General features: G+C 45.8%; 1 protein-coding gene across 3 annotated transcripts in view; it reads left to right on the top strand.

Moving 5' to 3' along the window:
- Positions 1-22,177, top strand: part of add3a (adducin 3 (gamma) a) — a gene marked incomplete at its 5' end in the record, with an annotated part of 38,123 nt that overhangs the window by 3,391 nt on the left and 12,555 nt on the right. For all 3 annotated transcript variants that reach the window (XM_045211738.1, XM_045211739.1, XM_045211737.1), the window contains 8 exon segments: positions 7,402-7,540; positions 8,909-9,060; positions 9,395-9,475; positions 16,999-17,148; positions 17,450-17,593; positions 18,161-18,259; positions 19,293-19,469; positions 21,767-22,009. In XM_045211738.1, coding sequence (XP_045067673.1) covers positions 7,402-7,540; positions 8,909-9,060; positions 9,395-9,475; positions 16,999-17,148; positions 17,450-17,593; positions 18,161-18,259; positions 19,293-19,469; positions 21,767-22,009 — 1,185 coding nt within the window.

Here is a 22,177-nt window from a genome sequence, read left to right as displayed (position 1 = left end):
TGTGTGTGTCAGAGTGTGTGTGTGCGTGCGTGTCCGAGTGTGTGTGCGTTTGCTGGTGTAGTCATGTTCTATTTAAAGCGTTAAATGGGATCCACATTACTACACATGCTCCCGCGTGTTCTTTGGCGCGCTTTTATACCAGCTGTCAGGAGATCAGGAGACGATCGCAGAGTGTCTCGCTGCTTTTCTGTATGTGTGTGTGTGTGTGTGTGCTTTTGTCTGAAAATGTCTATGTTGAAGGGTTGTAAATGCGTGTGTTTGCCTACTTCAGTATGTGCGTGCGTGTGCATGTAACTGTGTGGGTGTTGTTGTAATCTGCTTCAATAAGTAGGACCATGGAGTTCTCCCTGACCATGTCACATCACCAGGTAAACTGGTCCAGGGTCCAGAGTTCTCCCTGACCATGTCACATCACCAGGTAAACTGGTCCAGGGTCCAGAGTTCTCCCTAACCATGTCACATCACCAGGTAAACTGGTCTATAGGACCCAGAGTTCTCCCTGACCATGTCCAATTTTTTCTCTCCTGGATAGATCACGTAGTCAGGAAAACCTCCTGGTCCTATAACAATGGACCAATAGACATGGCATAGAGAGAATAACTGTGCACTTGTGTCCTACGTGGTCTCATTCCCTCCCAGTCACACTAGTTCCTATGGAGTCATGGGCTGTGTCTGAAATGTCACTGTGTAGTGCACTACTTTTGACCAGAGCCCATAGGGATCCCATAGGGCACTATATAGGGAATAGGGTGCCATTTCAGACCCATTCCCACCCAGTCACATGGCTGCATGGGAACTAGACTATAGGTCGATATACGTGACCCATCATCAACCAATCAGATATTAGTAAAACCATCTGATATATAAGGTTGAGTCGTTAGATAGAATTGAATTTGCCATCCACTTACACATGCTGCTGCTATTTCTAGCCATGGACACACGCACATCTCGGGTCGGTGGAGCACAGCAAGGCTCACTTAGTCTGAGTGATTTAGTGATGCGATGCGGCAAATAGGGAAGCAATGTGTGTGTGCGTGTTTGTGTGTGTGTGTGCAGTTGGGGTTGTGTATATTCACTGCTACTGCGGTTTGGGAGAAGGAAGCAGACTTGAATTTCTTCTCCTCAGGCTTACAATGACTGGATAATTTATGGAGCCTCCCTGACTCTAACCCCCTGTGAGAGGAAGTGTTTCGTCCATGGTTTCTTTATTTTGTTGTTCTCTTTATAACTTTTAACATCTCATTCTAAAGAACATTAGCATGCGTATTCTCTGAGGAACTTTTGAAACTTCAAACTGGAAGCTTTTCTGGAAGCTTTTCTGAGAGACTATCCCATTTAGTTTGGCATTTAGGTTATAAAGCAAAGTATTTGAGCTATCTTTTGGTTTGGCATTTACGTTATCTCAACGTTGCCTAGCTAGCTTTTGCTTGAGCATTTAGGTTATAGAGCAATATGGCTTAGATAGCTTTTGTGCTGACATTTACATTATCTTTCAATGAGAGACCGAGAAGTAGAGAAAGATGGAGAGAGCGAGAGACAGAGAGAAGTAGAGAAACAGAGAGAAAGATGGAGAGAGACAGAGACAGAGAGAAGTAGAGAAAGAGAGAGAGAGATACGGAGAGAGTGAGAGACAGAGAAGTAGAGAAAGATGGAGAGAGCGAGAGACAGAGAGAAGTAGAGAGAGAGAGAGATACGGAGAGAGCGAGAGACAGAAATAACAATCAGAGAGAGAGACAGAGAAGTAGAGGAAGAGAGAGAGAGATACGGAGAGAGAACGAGACAGAGAGAAGTAGAGAAAGAGAGAGATACGGAGAGAGAGAGAGAGAGAGAGAGACAGAGAGAAGTAGAGAAAGAGAGAGAGAGATACGGAGAGAGAGAGAGACAGAGAGAAGTAGAGGAAGAGAGAGAGAGAGAGAGATACGGAGAGAGCGAGACAGAGAGAAGTAGAGGAAGAGAGGGAGAGATACGGAGAGAGAGAGAGAGTATTGAGATGTTAGGGTAGGCAGTACAGACTCAACCCCAGGGAGGAAAGCGCTGGTCAAAAGCTGCAGGCAGTGTTGCAGCTGAAATGGGGGACCGATTTTTACTGACGCACACATCAATATCATTGATTGGTTGGCACTTGCTCCCACTCTCTCGGTCTGTCTCTTGGTCTCTCTCTCTCTCTCTCTCTCTCTCTCTCTCTCTCTCTCTCTCTCCCACCTTGCAACACAGTCCACATGAGAGTATAATTGTGCTGACTTAACTATCAAGGCTATCAAGGCTATGATTCACTTGGACCATGGTGTGTGTGTGTCTCTCTTTAACTGTGAGTATTTATTTTACAGATTGTCAGCGGTGACGTAAAACCCTTTAATCACCTCACACACAATACAAGTGTCCACACACACACACACACACACAGACTACAAGTGTGAACAGTCCGGCTTTCCCACGCTACAGGGAACAGCTGCATCCCAACAGTCTACCTGTCTGTCACCAACCATATAGTCAGCAGGAAGAGGAACATCCCAACAGTCTTACCTGTCTGTCACCAACCATAGAGTCAGCAGGAAGAGGAACATCCCAACAGTCTTACCTGTCTGTCACCAACCATAGAGTCAGCAGGAAGAGGAACATCCCAACAGTCTTACCTGTCTGTCACCAACCATATAGTCAGCAGGAAGAGGAACATCCCAACAGTCTTACCTGTCTGTCACCAACCATAGAGTCAGCAGGAAGAGGAACATCCCAACAGTCTTACCTGTCTGTCACCAACCATAGAGTCAGCAGGAAGAGGAACATCCCAACAGTCTTACCTGTCTGTCACCAACCATAGAGTCAGCAGGAAGAGGAACATCCCAACAGTCTTACCTGTCTGTCACCAACCATAGAGTCAGCAGGAAGAGGAACATCCCAACAGTCTTACCTGTCTGTCACCAACCATAGAGTCAGCAGGAAGAGGAACATCCCAACAGTCTTACCTGTCTGTCACCAACCATAGAGTCAGCAGGAAGAGGAACATCCCAACAGTCTTACCTGTCTGTCACCAACCATAGAGTCAGCAGGAAGAGGAACATCCCAACAGTCTTACCTGTCTGTCACCAACCATAGAGTCAGCAGAAAGAGGAACATCCCAACAGTCTTACCTGTCTGTCACCAACCATAGAGTCAGCAGGAAGAGGAACATCCCAACAGTCTTACCTGTCTGTCACCAACCATAGAGTCAGCAGGAAGAGGAACATCCCAACAGTTTTACCTGTCTGTCACCAACCATAGAGTCAGCAGGAAGAGGAACATCCCAACAGTCTTACCTGTCTGTCACCAACCATAGAGTCAGCAGGAAGAAGAACATCCCAACAGTCTTACCTGTCTGTCACCAACCATAGAGTCAGCAGGAAGAGGAACATCCCAACAGTCTTACCTGTCTGTCACCAACCATAGAGTCAGCAGGAAGAGGAACATCCCAACAGTCTTACCTGTCTGTCACCAACCATAGAGTCAGCAGGAAGAGGAACATCCCAACAGTCTTACCTGTCTGTCACCAACCATAGAGTCAGCAGGAAGAGGAACATCCCAACAGTCTTACCTGTCTGTCACCAACCATAGAGTCAGCAGGAAGAGGAACATCCCAACAGTCTTACCTGTCTGTCACCAACCATAGAGTCAGCAGGAAGAAGAACATCCCAACAGTCTTACCTGTCTGTCACCAACCATAGAGTCAGCAGGAAGAGGAACATCCCAACAGTCTTACCTGTCTGTCACCAACCATAGAGTCAGCAGGAAGAGGAACATCCCAACAGTCTTACCTGTCTGTCACCAACCATAGAGTCAGCAGGAAGAGGAACATCCCAACAGTCTTACCTGTCTGTCACCAACCATAGAGTCAGCAGGAAGAGGAACATCCCAACAAATTGATAGTTGAATGCTAGGCTGATTTCTTTTAACAACACTTTAGGTAATACATAAATATAACATACACTTGTGCACTGTGTAACATTTATATACTAAAGGCTTTAATATAGTGCGGTTTATGGCTTTCTCACACCAAATATAAGCCTTTATTCTGATATGATTAAAAGAGGAAGTCTTAGGAGTTCTGCTCCTCGCCGAAGCCCGTATGTCAAAGCCGTGTCAGACTGACAGACTCTCTGGTCAGTGTGTATCCTCAAAGAGCTTCCTTCTCACAATGACTGATATTGGACCAGCTCCAATCTGCATGTCTTCATAATGAGAGAGAAACTCTATATTAAAGACACCATTTTGAAAGATTAATATCTCTATTCGTTGTGAATGCTCACAGAATCCTCTCTTCCTGATAGAGGATAACAGCCTGACCCTCCAACCAATCATACACGTCCTTCCATACGCTCCAACCAATAACTGGAGAGACAATAACTGGAGAGACGTGGCTTGGCTTTTCAGTTTAGTGGCAGGATGGTGGACGGATATTCATGTCAAGAGAAGGACACCAGGCCAGCCTGATTAGATTTGGGCTCTGGCTGTTTGTTTCAACTCAATGTTAGGAAAGTATTGTGGCACAGGGTTGCCTCGCGAGTTGAAACACACACACACACACCACAGCAGCTAGCTGACATGCTCTTCCGTGAGCTGTAGCTGTGTTTTATTTTAGTCTCTCTGCAGAGGATTAAAGGGTTGGAAAATGTATGATCACATCCTCTTTAATCTGTTAGATGAAGATGATGGGGAGGAAATCCCTGCCGCTCAGCGTTATAATCTGGCTTTGAACACATCACAAGCTCACACACTGCAAATGCCTGCCACTGTGTGTGTGTGTGTGTGTGTGTGTGTGTGTGTGTGTGTGTGTGTGTGTGTGTGTGTGTGTGTGTGTGTGTGTGTGTGTGTGTGTGTGTGTGTGTGTGTGTGTGTGTGTGTGTGTGTGTGTCATACGAAAGTGCAGGCCTTTTCCAGTAAAAGACTATTAAGATTGATGCAGATTCAGAAGTAATAAAGGCAGTTGTAATCAAGTTCCGCACACAGGATCCCCCCCAGGCCTGATAAATAGAACCATGGGAGCAGTATGGAGTTTATGACAAGTCTTTTCACTCCCGCCTGTGTAACAGCACAGTCGACAGTATAATAGAAAAGTCCAGAACAAACCCCAAGCCCAGCAGACACCCTATCCACATCCGCACCACTGCAGTGCAGCTACCAGACCTAGCCAAAACTGTCACTATGGCAACAGGGCCCGAGCGATAGCGGAATGTTTGGCCCCGACTCAGAACCCCTCAGAACCCCTAGAGTTCTACTGGGTCTGTGTTCTGTTCTGTGTTCCCAGGGGATGCTGTAGAGATTTGTAAAAACCACCCCCACAAGGGGAGAAATTAATCGACCCTGGTCCCATCCGCAAACAATAATGGACTGTCCCATGGGGCCAGCCGGCAGGGGGGTTAGAGAAGAGTAGACTGTCGGAGATGTTTTGTGTTTAGGGTGAGACTCTGAAACGGCTCTATCTATACCCAGACTGTTGTGGAGTTGACTACTCTTGTGTGTGTGTGTGTGTGTGTGTGTGTGTGTGTGTGTGTGTGTGTGTGTGTGTGTGTGTGTGTGTGTGTTGTGTGTGGTGTGTGTGTGTGTGTGTGTGTGTGTGTGTGTGTGTTTTGTTCCGAGCAGAGACATGGAATAAAAGCATTAATATTGGATGTGTTCCCATTTAGGAAGTAATTGTACTGAAATGGTGTCACGTCCTATTTCTTCCTCCTCTCTGAATCTTCTTTTTAAGAGTTGTGCTGTAAGACGTTTCTAAGAGTTGACCCAGGTCACTAAGTAACGGAACAACGGTTTGTCTCTTGCAAAAGCAACAATTTCAACATGGTGGCCCATCCCGTTGCCAGTTAGTCATACTATACAGTCTTTCAAGCTATTACTTGTTTATTACAATTCAGTTTATTGGCTTTTGATCTCTTTTTATAGTTTATATAGCTAACATTTGATATGTAATAATAGGGATTTATGTGTTTCAGTACATCAAGACTAACCCCTTTCATTACCCTGCTATTGTAAACACTTTATCTCCCAAATTATAGTGTCGTTGTTATAAAGAGATAATAAGATGTAATGGGATATCAAAGTTATTGCCTAGTAACTCTTGTATTGGGCATAATTCATTTGATGAATCGTGAGTTTCAATATAGTCAACACTGTGGTAAATCTAAACCCTACTGTTGGAAGAGTGTGTGTGTTTGTGTGTGACTCGCCTCAGTTTCCTTGATCCTTAGCTCTACCTGTCCTAGTTCCAGTTGTGGCAGTGTTTTGGGAGCAGTACTGGGGCACAGTCAGGAAGGGAGGTGCACAGAGAAACATATGGAGAGGAAGATAATAAAAGACAGACTGGGGTAAAGAAGGGTGTGTAGTAGTGTAAAGAAGGGTGTGTAGTAGTGTAAAGAAGGGTGTGTAGTAGTGTGAAGGAGGGCATGTAGTAGTGTAAAGAAGGGTGTGTAGTAGTGTAAAGAAGGGTGTGTAGTAGTGTAAAGGAGGGTGTGTAGTAGTGTGAAGAAGGGTGTGTAGTAGTGTGAAGAAGGGTGTGTAGTAGTGTAAAGAAGGGTGTGTAGTAGTGTGAAGAAGGGTGTGTAGTAGTGTGAAGAAGGGCATGTAGTAGTGTAAAGAAGGGTGTGTAGTAGTGTAAAGGAGGGTGTGTAGTAGTGTGAAGAAAGGTGTGTAGTAGTGTGAAGAAGGGTGTGTAGTAGTGTAAAGAAGGGTGTGTAGTAGTGTGAAGAAGGGTGTGTAGTAGTGTGAAGAAGGGTGTGCAGTAGTGTGAAGAAGGGCATGTAGTAGTGTAAAGAAGGGTGTGTAGTAGTGTAAAGAAGGGTGTGTAGTAGTGTAAAGGAGGGTGTGTAGTAGTGTGAAGAAGGGTGTGTAGTAGTGTAAAGAAGGGTGTGTAGTAGTGTAAAGGAGGGTGTGTAGTAGTGTGAAGAAGGGTGTGTAGTAGTGTAAAGAAGGGTGTGTAGTAGTGTAAAGAAGGGTGTGTAGTAGTGTAAAGGAGGGTGTGTAGTAGTGTGAAGAAGGGTGTGTAGAAGTGTGAAGAAGGGTGTGTAGTAGTGTAAAGAAGGGTGTGTAGTAGTGTAAAGAAGGGTGTGTAGTAGTGTGAAGAAGGGTGTGTAGTAGTGTGAAGAAGGGTGTGTAGTAGTGTGAAGAAGGGTGTGTAGTAGTGTAAAGAAGGGAGTGTAGTAGTGTAAAGAAGGGTGTGTAGTAGTGTGTGCATGTATCAGTACTGCTGGAAGGAGTGCAGGGGGACTTGAGGTCGTGGAGATTACAGAAGGATAGACCTCTCTGTCCCTGGCCAGCCAGACAGTCAGTCAGTCAGTCTGGGTTTACTGAGAGAGTGACACCCAAGGACCAGTCTAATCTGTGATTAATGTCTTCATTTTCAATTTCTCTCTCTCTCCCTCCCCCCGTCTCCAGGCCTTTAAGGATGAGTTGGAGGGGCTGATTGAGGAGCAGAAGAAGAAAGGCAACAACCCCACTGGTCTCCTGGCCCTCAGACAGATCGCTGACTTCTTCATGTCTTCATCCGTGGCTGGCTTCAGCACCTCACCCCTCAGTAAGTAGGAGTGTTGGTACGGCCCGTAACCCCCCCCTCAGTAAGTAGTAGTGTTGGTACGGCCCGTAACCCCCCCCTCAGTAAGTAGTAGTGTTGGTACTGCCCGTAATCCCCCTCAGTAAGTAGTAGTGGTACGGCCCGAACTCCCCTCAGTGAGTAATAGTGTTGGTACGGCCTGTAACCCCCCTCAGTGAGTAGTAGTGGTACGTCCATTAGGCCAACCATAGCAAAACATGTAGCAAAGTAAAATGAAAATGAGCATTTCTTATTGAATGTTCAGGTAATCCCTCCCTGTTTCGGTCCGTTTTTCAGTTTTCTGCCTAATGAATACAATCCTGGTGGTACAGCCCATAACCCCCCTCAAGGAGTAGTGCTGTTGGTACAGCCTGTCACCCAGGCAACACCCAACTGCCACTCATTTGAGCAGCATACCATCTTTGCCACAGCCTATTGACTTTCAACTAGGCCAATATTTTTAACTCTATTGTTTTTGAAAAGTGGAGACTTCCAAATCTGTATAGGCACACACACACACACAATCTATCAGTAACCTGTCCCTTCTAGCTGACTCCGGAAAAGCCTTGCATATTTCCCTCCGTTTTCATCCCCTGTTCATTCCAAGTTTCCACATGTGAAGTCTGTTTCCAATCATGCAATTACAGACCTCGGAATGTGGAACTAATGATGAATTACCACCACGACCACTGTAATATAGAGTCCCCAGTTATACCTCATATATCCCATAATATGTCCACATAATAACACCACTAATCTCAGAAACCAGCGGGCAGTTATGGAATTTGCTGTAAATGAGGAAAGAAAAGGATAAGATTGTCAAGGATTATTTCTTACTTAAGAAATATGTGAAGTAAGATCATTACATTTGTTAAAACTTACTGTAACTACATGTAATTATCTTTGATATTAACATTACCAGTGTCAAAGGATGGCTTGTTGCTATTTGTATCCACTGTCCAGTGTAGAGAACTCTATAGTAAATCAGTTGGTTAGACGAGACAGCCCCAGATGTATTCTATCTCTGTCTCAGATGGTTATTATCGGTTATTAACAACTGATCTGAAATCTCTTTAGTATCGTGTCTCTAAATAAAACATGTATTGAATGATATAATTGGTTTCCTGTTAGAACAGTTGATGTACTTAGTGCTTAGAATCTGTCTCGATTCCCAGGCCGCAGGTAATCTAATATGCCGGCTGTGAGTATTGATTGTTATTGATTAATATAATTATTAATATATTCATATTGATAATTATACAGCGAATAATAGAGCTATTAATCCCCACACCCAACAATAATAAACATTTTAAACCCTCTCTGCTTTGCTTTCTCTGCTCACCCCCTCTCCAGGCCTTGGAATGGTCACTCCCATCAACGACATGTATGGAGTGGAGTCTACCACTCTGGTGAAGGGGGAGAAGCAGACACGCTGCAAGCTGGCCAGCCTCTACAGACTGGTGGACCTCTTCAGCTGGGCACACTTCGCCAGCTCCTACATCACAGTAAGAAAAAAACCTTGCAGTAACCTTGCAATAACCTCAGTCATAACCATGTCATAACGCATCATAAACCTATTCTGTAGAACTGTGTTTTGAGACATACTGCAAGCAGGTATGTGCCATCTGAGTTCTGCTTAGAGTGAACTATGTTCTGTCTATCCCCTGCCTACAGTGCTACCTTCAGGATATGTTTTCAAGACACATAGAACTGTGTGCCCGTCCTTTTGTTTGGGAGCAGTGTGTTTGAGCATCAGGTCCCTAAAGTTTTGCTTGTGTCAGCAGCAGCACTGTGAAGTTTCAAGGTCATAACAAGGTGTTTTGTTGTTGTTGTGTCCAGGTCCGAGTCAGCAGAGAGCAGGACCACATCCTCGTCATCCCCAGAGGGCTGTCATTCGCTGAGGCATCCGCATCCAACCTGGTAAGTCCAATCACAACGCACCAGGAAGCACATGCACCCAATCACAACCAAGCAAAACAAACCTGTACCCAATCAGGAAAGAGCTACAGTGGGGAGAACAAGTATTTGATACACTGCCGATTTTGCAGGTTTTCCTACTTACAAAGCATGTAGAGGTCTGTAATTGTTATCCTAGGTACACTTCAACTGTGAGAGGCGGCATCTAAAACAAAAATCCAGAAAATCACATTGTATGATTTTTAAGTAATTAATTTGCATTTTATTGCATGACATAAGAATTTGATATATCAGAAAAGCAGAACTTTATATTTGGTACAGAAACCTTTGTTTGCAATTACAGAGATCATACGTTTCCTGTAGGTCTTGACCAGGTTTGCACACACTGCAGCAGGGATTTTGGCCCACTCCTGCATACAGACCTTCTCCAGATCCTTCAGGTTTCGGGGCTGTCGCTGGGCCATATGGACTTTCAGCTCCCTCCAAAGATTTTCTATTGGGTTCAGGTCTGGAGACTGGCTAGGCCACTCCAGGACCTTGAGATGCTTCTTACGGAGGCACTCCTTAGTTGCCCTGGCTGTGTGTTTCGGGTCGTTGTCATGCTGGAAGACCCAGCCACGATCCATCTTCAATGCTCTTACTGAGGGAAGGAGGTTGTTGGCCAAGATCTCGCGATACATGGCCCCATCCATCCTCCCCTCAATACGGTGCAGTCGTCCTGTCCCCTTTGCAGAAAAGCATCCCCAAAGAATGATGTTTCCAACTCCATGCTTCACGGTTGGGATGGTGTTCTTGGGGTTGTACTCATCCTTCTTCTTCCTCCAAACACGGCGAGTGGGGTTTAGACCAAAAAGCTCTATTTTTGTCTCATCAGACCACATGACCTCCTCCCATTCCTCCTCTGGATCATCCAGATGGTCATTGGCAAACTTCAGACGGGCCTGGACATGCGCTGGCTTGAGCAGGGGGACCTTGCGTGCGCTGCAGGATTTGAATCCATGAGGGCGTAGTGTGTTACTATGGTTTTCTTTGAGACTGTGGTCCCAGCTCTCTTCAGGTCATTGACCAGGTCCTGCCGTGTAGTTCTGGGCTGATCCCTCACCTTCCTCATGATCATTGATGCCCCACGAGATGAGATCTTGCATGGAGCCCCAGACCGAGGGTGATTGACCGTCATCTTGAACTTCTTCCATTTTTTAATAATTGCGCCAACAGTTGTTGCCTTCTCACCAAGCTGCTTGCCTATTGTCCTGTAGCCCATCCCAGCCTTGTGCAGGTCTACAATTTTATCCCTGATGTCCTTACACAGCTCTCTGGTCTTGGCCATTGTGGAGAGGTTGGAGTCTGTTTGATTGAGTGTGTAGACAGGTGTCTTTTATACAGGTAACGAGTTCAAACAGGTGCAGTTAATACAGGTAATGAGTGGAGAACAGGAGGGCTTCTTAAAGAAAAACTAACAGGTCTGTGAGAGACGGAATTCTTACTGGTTGGTAGGTGATCAAATACTTATGTCATGCAATAAAATGCAAATGAATTACTTAAAAATCATACAATGTGATTTTCTGGATTTTTGTTTTAGATTCCGTCTCTCACAGTTGAAGTGTACCTAGGATAAAAATTACAGACCTCTACATGCTTTGTAAGTAGGAAAACCTGCAAAATCGGCAGTGTATCAAATACTTGTTCTCCCCACTGTATCTCTTTTTAGACGTGTGCTGGGTTGTGTTCAGTAGTACCAAACAGGATAAAATGTTTTGAAATGGAAGAGCAACTATCTGAAATTGTCCAATAAGAACACTCATTGTCCTTCTCCAATTCAAACTGTTTTATCCCATTTGGTCCTACTGAACACAGCCTAGGTTGGAGGCGTAGTCTGTGTGTTTGTGCCAGGTGCCAGATTAAGCCAATATACTGCGTCATGTGGAGTAAAAGGTTTCTGGCAGCCCTTCTCACAAACCCGGCACAACAGCGCCAATGCTTAATCAGCCGTCTATTTCCTTGAATTATTTGAGAGAGAACTATTAGATTAGCAGAAATCTAACATTCTGGCACAGAGGCCGACACACACACACACACACACACACACACACACACACACACACACACATACATACACACACACACACACTGGTCTGTGTTTTGTCGAGCCATGGCGGTCAGGGGAGTAGCCGGCCGCGACCGGGAGACTCATGGGCGGCGCACAATTGGCCCAGCGTCGTCCAGGGTAGGGTAGGGAATGGCCGGCAGGGATGTAGCTCAGTTGATAGAGCATGGGTTGTGGGTTCGATTCCCACGGGGGGCCAGTATAAAAAAATTAAAAATAAAATATGTATTCACTAACTGTAAGTCGCTCTTGATAAGAGCGTCTGCTAAATGACTAAAATGTCAAATGTAAATGTAGAGTAATGTGCTTGATATGGCGAATACAATGTTATCCTGCAGTTACATTACTGTATCTCTTTGTTGGTGAGATTGGTATATTGCTGACTGTGGGAATTCCTACTGTGTGTTACTTTTTGAAGGGTATTTTATCACTGACTGTTCGTTGCGTCTGTGATTGTCCATGTTATTGTCTGACTGGCTGCCATGTTATTGACCCAAGACTTACCAAAACCATCCTGCTTATGTCTCATTATCTCTGGTTTTATTACATTTTACATTTTAGTCATTTAACAGACGCCCTTATCCAGAGCGACCTACAGGAGCAATTAGGGTTAAGTGCCTTGCTCAAGGGCACATCGACAGATTTTTCACCTAGTCGGCTCGGGAATTAGAACCAGCGACCTTTCGGTTACTGGCACAACGCTCTTAACCACTAAGCTACCTGCCGCCCAGTCATCACTAGGTTAACAGATCGTCTGTGATTGTAGTCTACTTTTCTGTGATTGTCCGTGTTATTGTCTGACTGGCTGCCGTGTTATTGTCTGACTGGCTGCCATGTAATTGTCTGACTGGCTGCCGTGTTATTGTCTGACTGGCTGCCGTGTTATTGTCTGACTGGCTGCCGTGTTATTGTCTGACTGGCTGCCGTGTTATTGTCTGACTGGCTGCCGTGTTATTGTCTGACTGGCTGCCGTGTTATTGTCTGACTGGCTGCCGTGTTATTGTCTGACTGGCTGCCGTGTTATTGTCTGACTGGCTGCCGTGTTATTGTCTGACTGGCTGCCGTGTTATTGTCTGACTGGCTGCCGTGTTATTGTCTGACTGGCTGCCATGTTATTACCAAAACCACCCTGTCTATTTGTCATTGCCTCTGGTCTAGTAGCATGTCAGTGGTGGTAGTGAATGCTGGGTAATGTTGTTGTCCACTGGTGTTGGCTCAGGGAAGTGCATTACAGTTTCTATTTGTTTCTATTTCTTAGTTTGTATTTGCTGCTCCCTGTAGGTCGCTCTCTCTCACACACTCGCTGTCTCTCACTCACTCACTCTCACTCGCTCCAAGCACCTGTTTCTGTGACAAGTCAAGTGCACTGCAGGTGAACAATCAGAGTGAGTTGTTGACAGGTGGAACTAACAAGCATCACTCAGCTGTCTGACAGGGTGGGGCTCAGACTGGAGAGAGAGAGAGTCTCAATTGCATTCTCCTCGCTTCCCCTCTCCTCGTCTCCTTCTCAAAACCCATTGGAGGAGAAAGCCAGAGGTCCCTCCCCTCCGACCTTCTCCTCCAATGGGTTTTGAGAAGGAGACGAGGAGAATGCAATTGAGATCTTCCCAGAGAGGAGAATAACTAGGCTAAAGGTCATTGTAAAGATATACAGTACTCTTCACTCCACTGTTAACCTAGTGATGACTGAATTGAATGAATTTGTTGACGGCTTCTATTTGGAAGTTGAAGAGATCCTACTCCTAGTATACGTTTGGTTTCTCTTGGTTGATGCCGTCACAGACGGCAGAGTGACATGTAGAAACGTAGTCTTTACTGTGGTACTGTAGTCACACACACAGAAAGCTTTGTCTCTGTGAGACGAATGAGACTACTATACTCCAGCTGGCTACTATACTCCAGCTGGTTGCTATACTCTAGCTGGCTACTATACTCCAGCTGGCTACTATACTCCAGCTGGCTACTATACTCCAGCTGGCTACTATACTCCAGCTGGCTACTATACTCCAGCTGGCTACTATGCCCCAGCTGGCTACTATGCCCCAGCTGGCTGCTATACCCCAGCTGGCTACTATGCCCCAGCTGGCTACTATACCCCAGCTGGCTGCTATACCCCAGCTGGCTACTATGCCCCAGCTGGCTACTATGCCCCAGCTGGCTGCTATACCCCAGCTGGCTACTATGCCCCAGCTGGCTACTATTCTCCCAGCTGGCTACTATTCTCCAGCTGGCTACTATACTCCAGCTGGCTACTATGCCCCAGCTGGCTACTATGCCCCAGCTGGCTACTATACCCCAGCTGGCTGCTATACCCCACCTGGCTACTATACTCCAGCTGGCCAGTAAAGGCCTCTTTTCTCTGTTTTCCCTTCCCTCTCTTTCTCTACTGGTCTGTTATGGGTTTGAACCCACTAAGGGGAGCGTTTTAGAGGTGGAACGCCATTAACTTCCTGAGACAAAGGAAGTCATCCAGAGCTCAGTGTGTGAAAGGTCACTGAGGGGTGAAAGGTCACTGAAAGGGGGGGGTCAGGGTTGACATTCTGGGCTCTTGCTGGGCTCAGCTGTCTGAGCTAGAAGGTGAAGGAGAGGATACCTGTAGGAAGACAGCTGTCCCTATGATTAAAGTTTGATTATGTTGTGTTATTGTTTCATTAGTCGTTAGGATGGGAACTGAGAAGTAAAGAGACATTCCACTCCGTTAGAGCTCATGGTCTTTGATACGAGGATTAGTAGTTTGATTGGTAGTTTGTTGGATCATCGTTGTAGTTGTCATCATCGTTGTAGTTGTTTTGAAAGGATGACCTGTTTGACTCCTAACTCCATGCTCCAAGCCAATCACCCAGCAGGCATTCCTTATGATGAGCCAGGCATTCACAGTCACATCCCTCTCTCTGACATACCATACTCCCATTATAGGGCTTATTCAGTTTAGCCCCATCGTAAAGCAATATGAAGGAAGGATCTGTTCGCTAGCTAGTGGATGATCTATGTAGACTCTAACAGCGTCCCAAATGGCACCCTATTCCCTACATAGGGCACTACTTTTGACCAGATCCCGATGGTCGCCCTGGTCAAAAGTGGTACACTACGTAGGATGCCATTTGGGACAGAGAGTGTGTTACGCCCTCTAGCTAGCCTTCCTCTAGGTCCGGAATTATCCCTACGGTACGATACACTTATAACACACTTAAATGAGATCTAATACAATAGATGATGTATACGCAGAAATCATGTTTCCAAATTAGATTTGAGGATAATTTTAGTCTCACAAGAGTTCTGGCCAGCTGCTGCTATTGAAGTTGGAAGGTCTCCATTGAAAATAGTACAGCAGTAAAAGAGAGGTGGAGGGGGAGAGAGAGAGGGGGGAGAGGGGGAGAGAGAGAGGGGGAGAGGGGGAGAGAGAGAGGGAGACTACCCTTCTGGCTGAACTGTCCACTGAGATTCACGTCATATCTGGGGTGAGGTCAGGAGGTCAAAATGTAGCTCTGTGATTGGTTCAACTCAAAGGACCCCAAGGAATTCAACGATATCATGTGAACTCCATAGGCATGTAGGTCAACTCTCCTCTATGTCCAACAAGCTGATAGCTACCAAGGGGTCTGCTGCCTTTGTATGTCATTATCGCAGATTGAAAATGTGTCATCAGCCTGCGTCACATTTCATATTCACCTCAACAACACTTCCCTCCATACAGTAGAACCTGAGCTGTTCTGACGTTTGATTGGCAGACTGGTAGAGGGGCCCGGACATTGAAGGATGTGATTGGTCTCTTACAATCCTAACATGTGATGTAACTAAACCTGTCATTAGTGTTCGATCGACTGGTCTGGTCTGTTCGTCTGACAGCTGCCACATTAGACATGGTTTACTGGTTGCTTTCATCTACTGGACAAACTAATCAATTCGACTGGTCTCTGTCATCCTCCCACTGTCCCATATGGCTGTCAGGCTGGAAAACAGAACAGGGTGTTTCATATTCAGCGTCTGTAACAGTATACAGTTTACATTTAACCTGGTCATTTAGTGATTCTGTAAGTAGGGATAGACTACAAATAGATGTTATAATATACTGAACAAAAATATAAACGCAACAGAGTTACAATTCATATATGGAAATAAGTCAATTGAAATAAATTCATTAGGCCCTAATCAATGGATTTCACATGACTGGGCAGGGGTGCAGCGATGGGTTGGCCTTGGAGGGCATAGGCCCACCCACTTGGCAGCCAGGCCCACTCCCTGGAGAGCCAGGCCCATCCAATCAGAATTAGTTTTTCCCCACAAAAGGGCTTTATTACAGACAGAAATACTCCTCCTCAGACGATCCCACAGGTGAAGAAGCCGGATGTGGAGGTCCTGGGCTGGCATGGTTACACGTGGTCTGCGGTCGTGAGGTTGGTTGGACGTACTGCCAAATTCTCTGAAACGACGTTGGAGGCGGCTTATGGTAGAGAAATGAACATTCAATTCTCTGGCAACAGCTCTGGTGGACATTCCTGCGATCAGCATGCCAATTGCACGCTCCCTCAAAACTTGAGACATCTGTGGCATTGTGTTGTGTGACAAAACTGCACATTTTAAAGTGGTATTTTATTGTCCCCAGCACAAGGTGCACCTGTGTAATGATCATGCTGTTTAATCAGCTTCTTGATTTGCCACACTTGTCAGGTGGATGTATTATCTTGGCAAAGGAGAAATGCGCACTAACAGGGATGTAAACAAATTTGTGAATAACATTTGAGAGAAATAAGCTTTTCGTGCATATGGGATCTTTTATTTCAGCTCATGAAACATGGGACCAACACTTTACATGTTACGTTTATATTTTTGTTCAGTGTAGATTTATTAGATAGGTTTGACTTTGGCTGTGTTGTCTGATCATAATTAGTTGTGTATTGAGAACTGGCTATGCTCTCTCCTCTCCTCCTCCTCTCCTCATCTTTTCATCCTCTCCTCCTCCCCTCTCTCTCTCTCTTTCTCTCCCTCTCTCTCTCCCTGTCTCTCGCTCTCTTTCCCTCCCTCTCTCTGCTCCCTCCAACCCTCTTCGATAGCCGGTAATCTAATGAAACAGCGGTAATGAAGTTCTCGTTGAGGACATACAGTATCAAGACCAGTTACACTGATCCAGTTATGATTCCTTCTGTACATTTCCTGATGATGATGAGTATATGAATCATTTAAATTGTTATTACCCATTTCATGCATCTTTATATAGCTAGCAGATGTCTCCCTCACAATATAACCAGTGTAATCATTTTTTTTTTCTTAAGGGAGGTGATTCACGTGTCCATTAAACTGTGTATGTGTTTGTGTATGTAAAACCATGCATGTGTATTTTCTGTCACTGTTTATACAATGGCTAATGCTCTCTTCTCTCCTTTCTCTCCTTCCTCTCCTTCCGCTCCCCCTCTCCCTCTCCCAGGTAAAGCTGAACATCATCGGGGATGTGATTGACCAGGGCTCTACCAACCTCAGGGTTGACCCGTCAGGCTTCAGCCCCCACGCTGCCATCTATTCCATCAGGCCAGACGCACGCTGCTGCATCCACGTGCACACTCCCGCCACTGCCGCCGTGAGTTACTTTTCATTCTGTTTCATCATTCAGGATCTTAGAGGAAGACATGTTGTTTCAATAGGCATGACTTTAGACAAATATTGTCCACATTTTGATGTTTTCAAGCACACTGATTTATAATGCACTGTATGATATTGTATATGTTCATCGGCCGTTTCACCCTCTTCTCCCCCCCTCTCTCTCTCTCTCTCGCTCTCTCTCTCCCCCCCTCTCTCTCTCTCTCTCGCTCTCTCTCTACCCACTTCCAGTGTCTGAATAGTTCTCACATCTCCTCCCCTCTCCTCCCATGTCTCTCCAGGTGTCGTCTATGAAGTGTGGCATCCTGCCCATCTCTCAGGAGGCCTTGATCCTGGGTGACATCGCATACTACAACTACCAGGGTAGCCTTGACGACCAGGAGGAACGCCTGGAGCTGCAGAAAGCCCTCGGACCCTCAGCCAAGGTACAGATCTAGGATCAGATTACCCCACCCCAAAACGTGATGTTAATTGTTAGTTCGGGGGATGCCAAACTGACCTTAGTTCAGTGGGTAAATCCTACTCCTACGGTACTGCTTTGACAGGACTGTTTTCTAGCTTGTGTACTGTAAAAACAGTCTTGGTGATCAAATGTACTAGCTAGTCAGCCAGCCTTAATGGCGTTGAGGTTACTGTGGTTTAGTGTCCCCTCTCTAGAATCCCCTGTACCCCCTGTATATAGCCTCGTTATTGTTATTTTATTGTTACTTTTTATTTTTTACTTTAGTTTATTTAGTAAATATTTTCTTAACTCTATTTCTTGAACTGCATTGTTGGTTAAGGGCTTGTAAGCAAGCATTTCACTGTAAGGTCTGCACCTGTTGTATTCGGTGCATGTGACAAATAACATTGGATTTGATTTGATATACTGGTAAACTATGGAGGGTTATTACCACACTGGGGAATATGGTCTTGTTAGATGTAACTGTCCTCATCTATGGTTGGGTTGTGACCGTTTTATTTTACCGTGACCCTGTGTGTATGGTGACCAGGTGCTGGTGCTGAGGAACCATGGAGTGGTGGCTCTGGGGGAAACCATCGAAGAGGCCTTTCATTACATCTACAACGCTCAGTATGCCTGTGAGATCCAGGTATACACACACTCGCTACGTAACACACACACACACACACACACACACACACACACACACACACACACACACACACACTGAAACCTGGACTTCACTCTCATCAAACAATAAATCAATAAATGCAGTAACTCATTTAGATCTAGATTCTACAGTACATTTACTGTTCTAACAGAGATTTCAGTAACAAATCATCAACAACACGACGTCACAATGGCTGTTGTCTTCATCTAACTCTTATTAGTGTTGCTGTTCCTGTTCTGGTCGTATCTGGGTTTTCCATAGGAAAGCCGGAATGTCATTTATGAGGTTGCTAAAAATATATAGAGAGAGAGTGAGAGGAAAAGGCTGGCACCAAAACAAAGAGATGATGTTAAAGCACTAGAACGCCCTACACCATCTGAATTAGAAGAGGGAGAAACACCATTTTAAATGGACTGTATATTACCCCACAACTACACCAGCAGGACAGCTTGAATGGAAAGTCAATGATTTCCAGAGTTTTGTTTGGCAAAGTGTGTATGTGTGCGTGCCCGTGTGTATACGGTTTGTAAATATGGAAGACATTACGGGGTGTGTGTGTGTGTGTGTGTGTGTGTGGGTGGGTGTTCCTGCCTGTTGTAATAGGTGCACCAAATCCCTATTTGAATCTCGGCCTCAGAGAAAAACAAAACATTAATCCAACCTAGCAAAGCCTGCTTACTATCTAAAGATAAACCCCAGGCTACGTTGTGTGTGTGGCTATTGCACAAAGTGACCTCGTATAATAACTGTAAACTGTAATATCTCCCTGGGTTACATTGTTCAATTGTCTAGTTTTTTTTATCTCGATAGAATTCTGTGCCTCTCTCTTTTCTGAATAGAGATGGCTAATTACTCCTTTTCCTCTTTCCTCTGTATATAAATTATAATCTTTCTATCTCTCTCTCTCTCTCTCTCTCTCTCTCTCTCTCTCTCTCTCTCTCTCTCTCTCTCTCCCCATCTCTCTCTCTCCCCCCATCTCTCTCTCCCCATATCTCTCTCTCTCTCTCTCTAGGTGAATGCATTCTCGTGTGCAGGCAGCATAGACAACCTGATTGTGTTGGATGCTGAGAAGTATAAGTCTCGGACCCATGCGGTGGCCGATGCTGGGTCTGTCAACATGGGAAGCCCACACAAGTGGAAGGTGGGAGAGCTGGAGTTTGAATCTCTCATGAGGATGCTGGATAACCTGGTGAGTGCATGGTGGTTCACACTCACACACACACACACACACGCTATGTAACGCTCACATACAAACAGACACAGACACATACACACACTACCCACACACACACTACACACACACACTCCTTTCCAACCCTACACACACACTCCATCCCCCTCCACACACACACACACACTGTAATCTACACCAGTCTATAATATCCTTGCTGTGACAGTGACTCATAGCTATGCCATATGTCCCTTTGGCACTAGCCACCAAGGTCATGGGAGGAAGGGGGGCTACCACCCACGCTACCCAGGCTATGAGTTGACCTGCTGGGCTGGCACTGCCCCAGGTGCCCCCCTCCTGCCTCTGACCTCCAGATTGTGTAACTAACAGGGCAATGGAATTCAAGGACAATGAGTTGGATTCCAACATATAGTGTACCATCCTACCCCATTTCCTCTGGCATTACCATTTCTGTGCCATCAACTGGATTTTTACTCTTTCAGTCTATCCATCTCTCACTCTTCCCTTATGGTTCAGATAACAGTTGTTTTTAACACCTTGTGCCAGTGCATCACTGGTCCAGTGCAGCTGTACTGGTCCCTGTAGACTTGGGACTGGGTCAGTGATCTATGGTCTGGGCCCTGCTGGAACTGGTCCCTGTAGACTTGGGACTGGGTCAGTGATCTATGGTCTGGGCCCTGCTGGAATTCTGCCTGGGAGGCTTCATAACAACACCAGATCCCTCAAGGCTCAGACACTGCTGAGCTTACAGCAGAGAGACTCTCTCTCTCCCTCCTCTCTCTCTCTCCCTTCTCTCGCTCTCCCTTCTCTCTCTCTCCCTTCTCTCTCTCTCCCTTCTCTCTCTCTCCCTTCTCTCTCTCTCTCTCTCTCTCTCTCTCTCTCTCTCTCTCTCTCTCTCTCTCTCTCTCTCTCTCTCTCTCTCTCTCTCTCTCTCTCTCTCTCTCTCTCTCTCTCTCTTCTCCCTCTCTCCTTCTCCCTCTCTCCCTTTCTTTTCTCCCTCTGCCAAAGCTTTCCTCTCCTTAACTTCTCTCTTGTCTCCCCAAGTATCTCTTCTCTCACTTGTTCTTGTCTACTGTCTTCTCTCCTCTGTCCTCTATGCAGTGTATCTGGAGATTCATTACTCTTCTCTCCTCTGTCCTCTATGCAGTGTATCTGGAGATTCATTACTCTTCTCTCCTCTGTCCTCTATGCAGTGTATCTGGAGATTCATTACTCTTCTCTCCTCTGTCCTCTATGCAGTGTATCTGGAGATTCATTACTCAAAGCCCTGGGTAGATGTCCAAAGAGGACTGCTCCTATCACACAGTCTCGTCTCACACCTCGTAAAAATACTATTTCTTATAGTACAGAATATCCCGGGATAACATATGTTTCACAACACCACAGCATATACATCTGATACGGAGAGAAAGCTGCATGCCAAGAACCTCATCTGATTCCGATTCTGTGTTTCCTGAGTCCAGTTGAAAGGTTGAGTCTGGTCTCTGAACACCTGGTTAAAGTCTATCTGTGATTCAGACTGACAGGATAGTCTGGTGTCGATGACAAGGAGGGAGGAAGAGAGATCTAGAAAGAGAGAGGTAGAGTGAGGGATGGGAAAAGAGAGAGCGAGAGAGAGTTAAGTCAGGGATAGAGAAGATGAGCGCTATACAGAGTGAGAGAGAGAGAGAGAGAGAGAGAGAGAGAGAAAGACAGAAAAAGAGAGAGGGGGAGAAAGAGACAGGAAATATCTGCGCACACTCCATTGTCCATAGATGCCAGGAACACCTCCGGCTGCACATCATTGTTTTTCCATTCTCTCTCAGAGCTGAGGCCACAGCTAGGAATCATGGGATAGTGGCCGGAGACTGTGTCCCTCTCTCTCTCTCTCTCTCTCTCGCTCCGTTTTCCTTAGTGGACAGAGGCGATAGTTTTGAGTCCAGGGCTGTGTCCAAATAAAAAGGGTGGGACAGACACATTAACTACATTCCTATGTAGTGAAGATTTTACTGAGATGACTTGCACTATTGAAAATGAACTCTAGATGAATGTGGTGATCAAAGGTTCCACTATTAAAGTGTCTTCTTTCCTACCTACGGAGTAGCTTCCTACCTACCACATTTGCCTCCTCTTCCTCTCTAGGGACTTCAACACTTTGTGACAAATAAGTACTATACAAACGGAATCTGATTGGTTGATTTGTAGATGGACCTTTCTGTCATTTGTTTGTTTTTCCATACAGGGCTGCCGGACTGAACGCACTATGGACATGAAATCTAATGGATTGATTGATTTCTGTATCCTTTTCCCCACAGGGCTACCGGACAGGCTACGCTTACCGCCACCCCATCGTTCGGGAGAAGCCTCGGCACAAGTCCGACGTGGAGATCCCGGCCACGGTGACGGCGTTCATGTTCGAGGAGGAGGAGGGCGCCGCGCGGCTGCCGTTTAAGTTCCTTCAGCAGAGACAGGCCAGGGAGAAGACACGCTGGCTCAACAGCCCTAACAGTTATATGAAGGTTAACGTGGCGGCCGTGGACGAACGCACCAGGACCATGGTCAGTACCCATACTGTATGGAGGGTTAACACACACACTATACAAACACACCCGGACAATGGTTGGTACTCATACTGTAGACACACACACACACACACACACACACACACACACACACGGTCAGTGTTGATGAAACAGAGCTCCCTGTTCATGTCTACATACTCTGTT

This window comes from Coregonus clupeaformis, chromosome 38, assembly GCF_020615455.1.
Source record: "Coregonus clupeaformis isolate EN_2021a chromosome 38, ASM2061545v1, whole genome shotgun sequence".
Taxonomy (NCBI): domain Eukaryota; kingdom Metazoa; phylum Chordata; class Actinopteri; order Salmoniformes; family Salmonidae; genus Coregonus; species Coregonus clupeaformis.
This window is presented reverse-complemented; position numbering and strand designations above follow the sequence as displayed.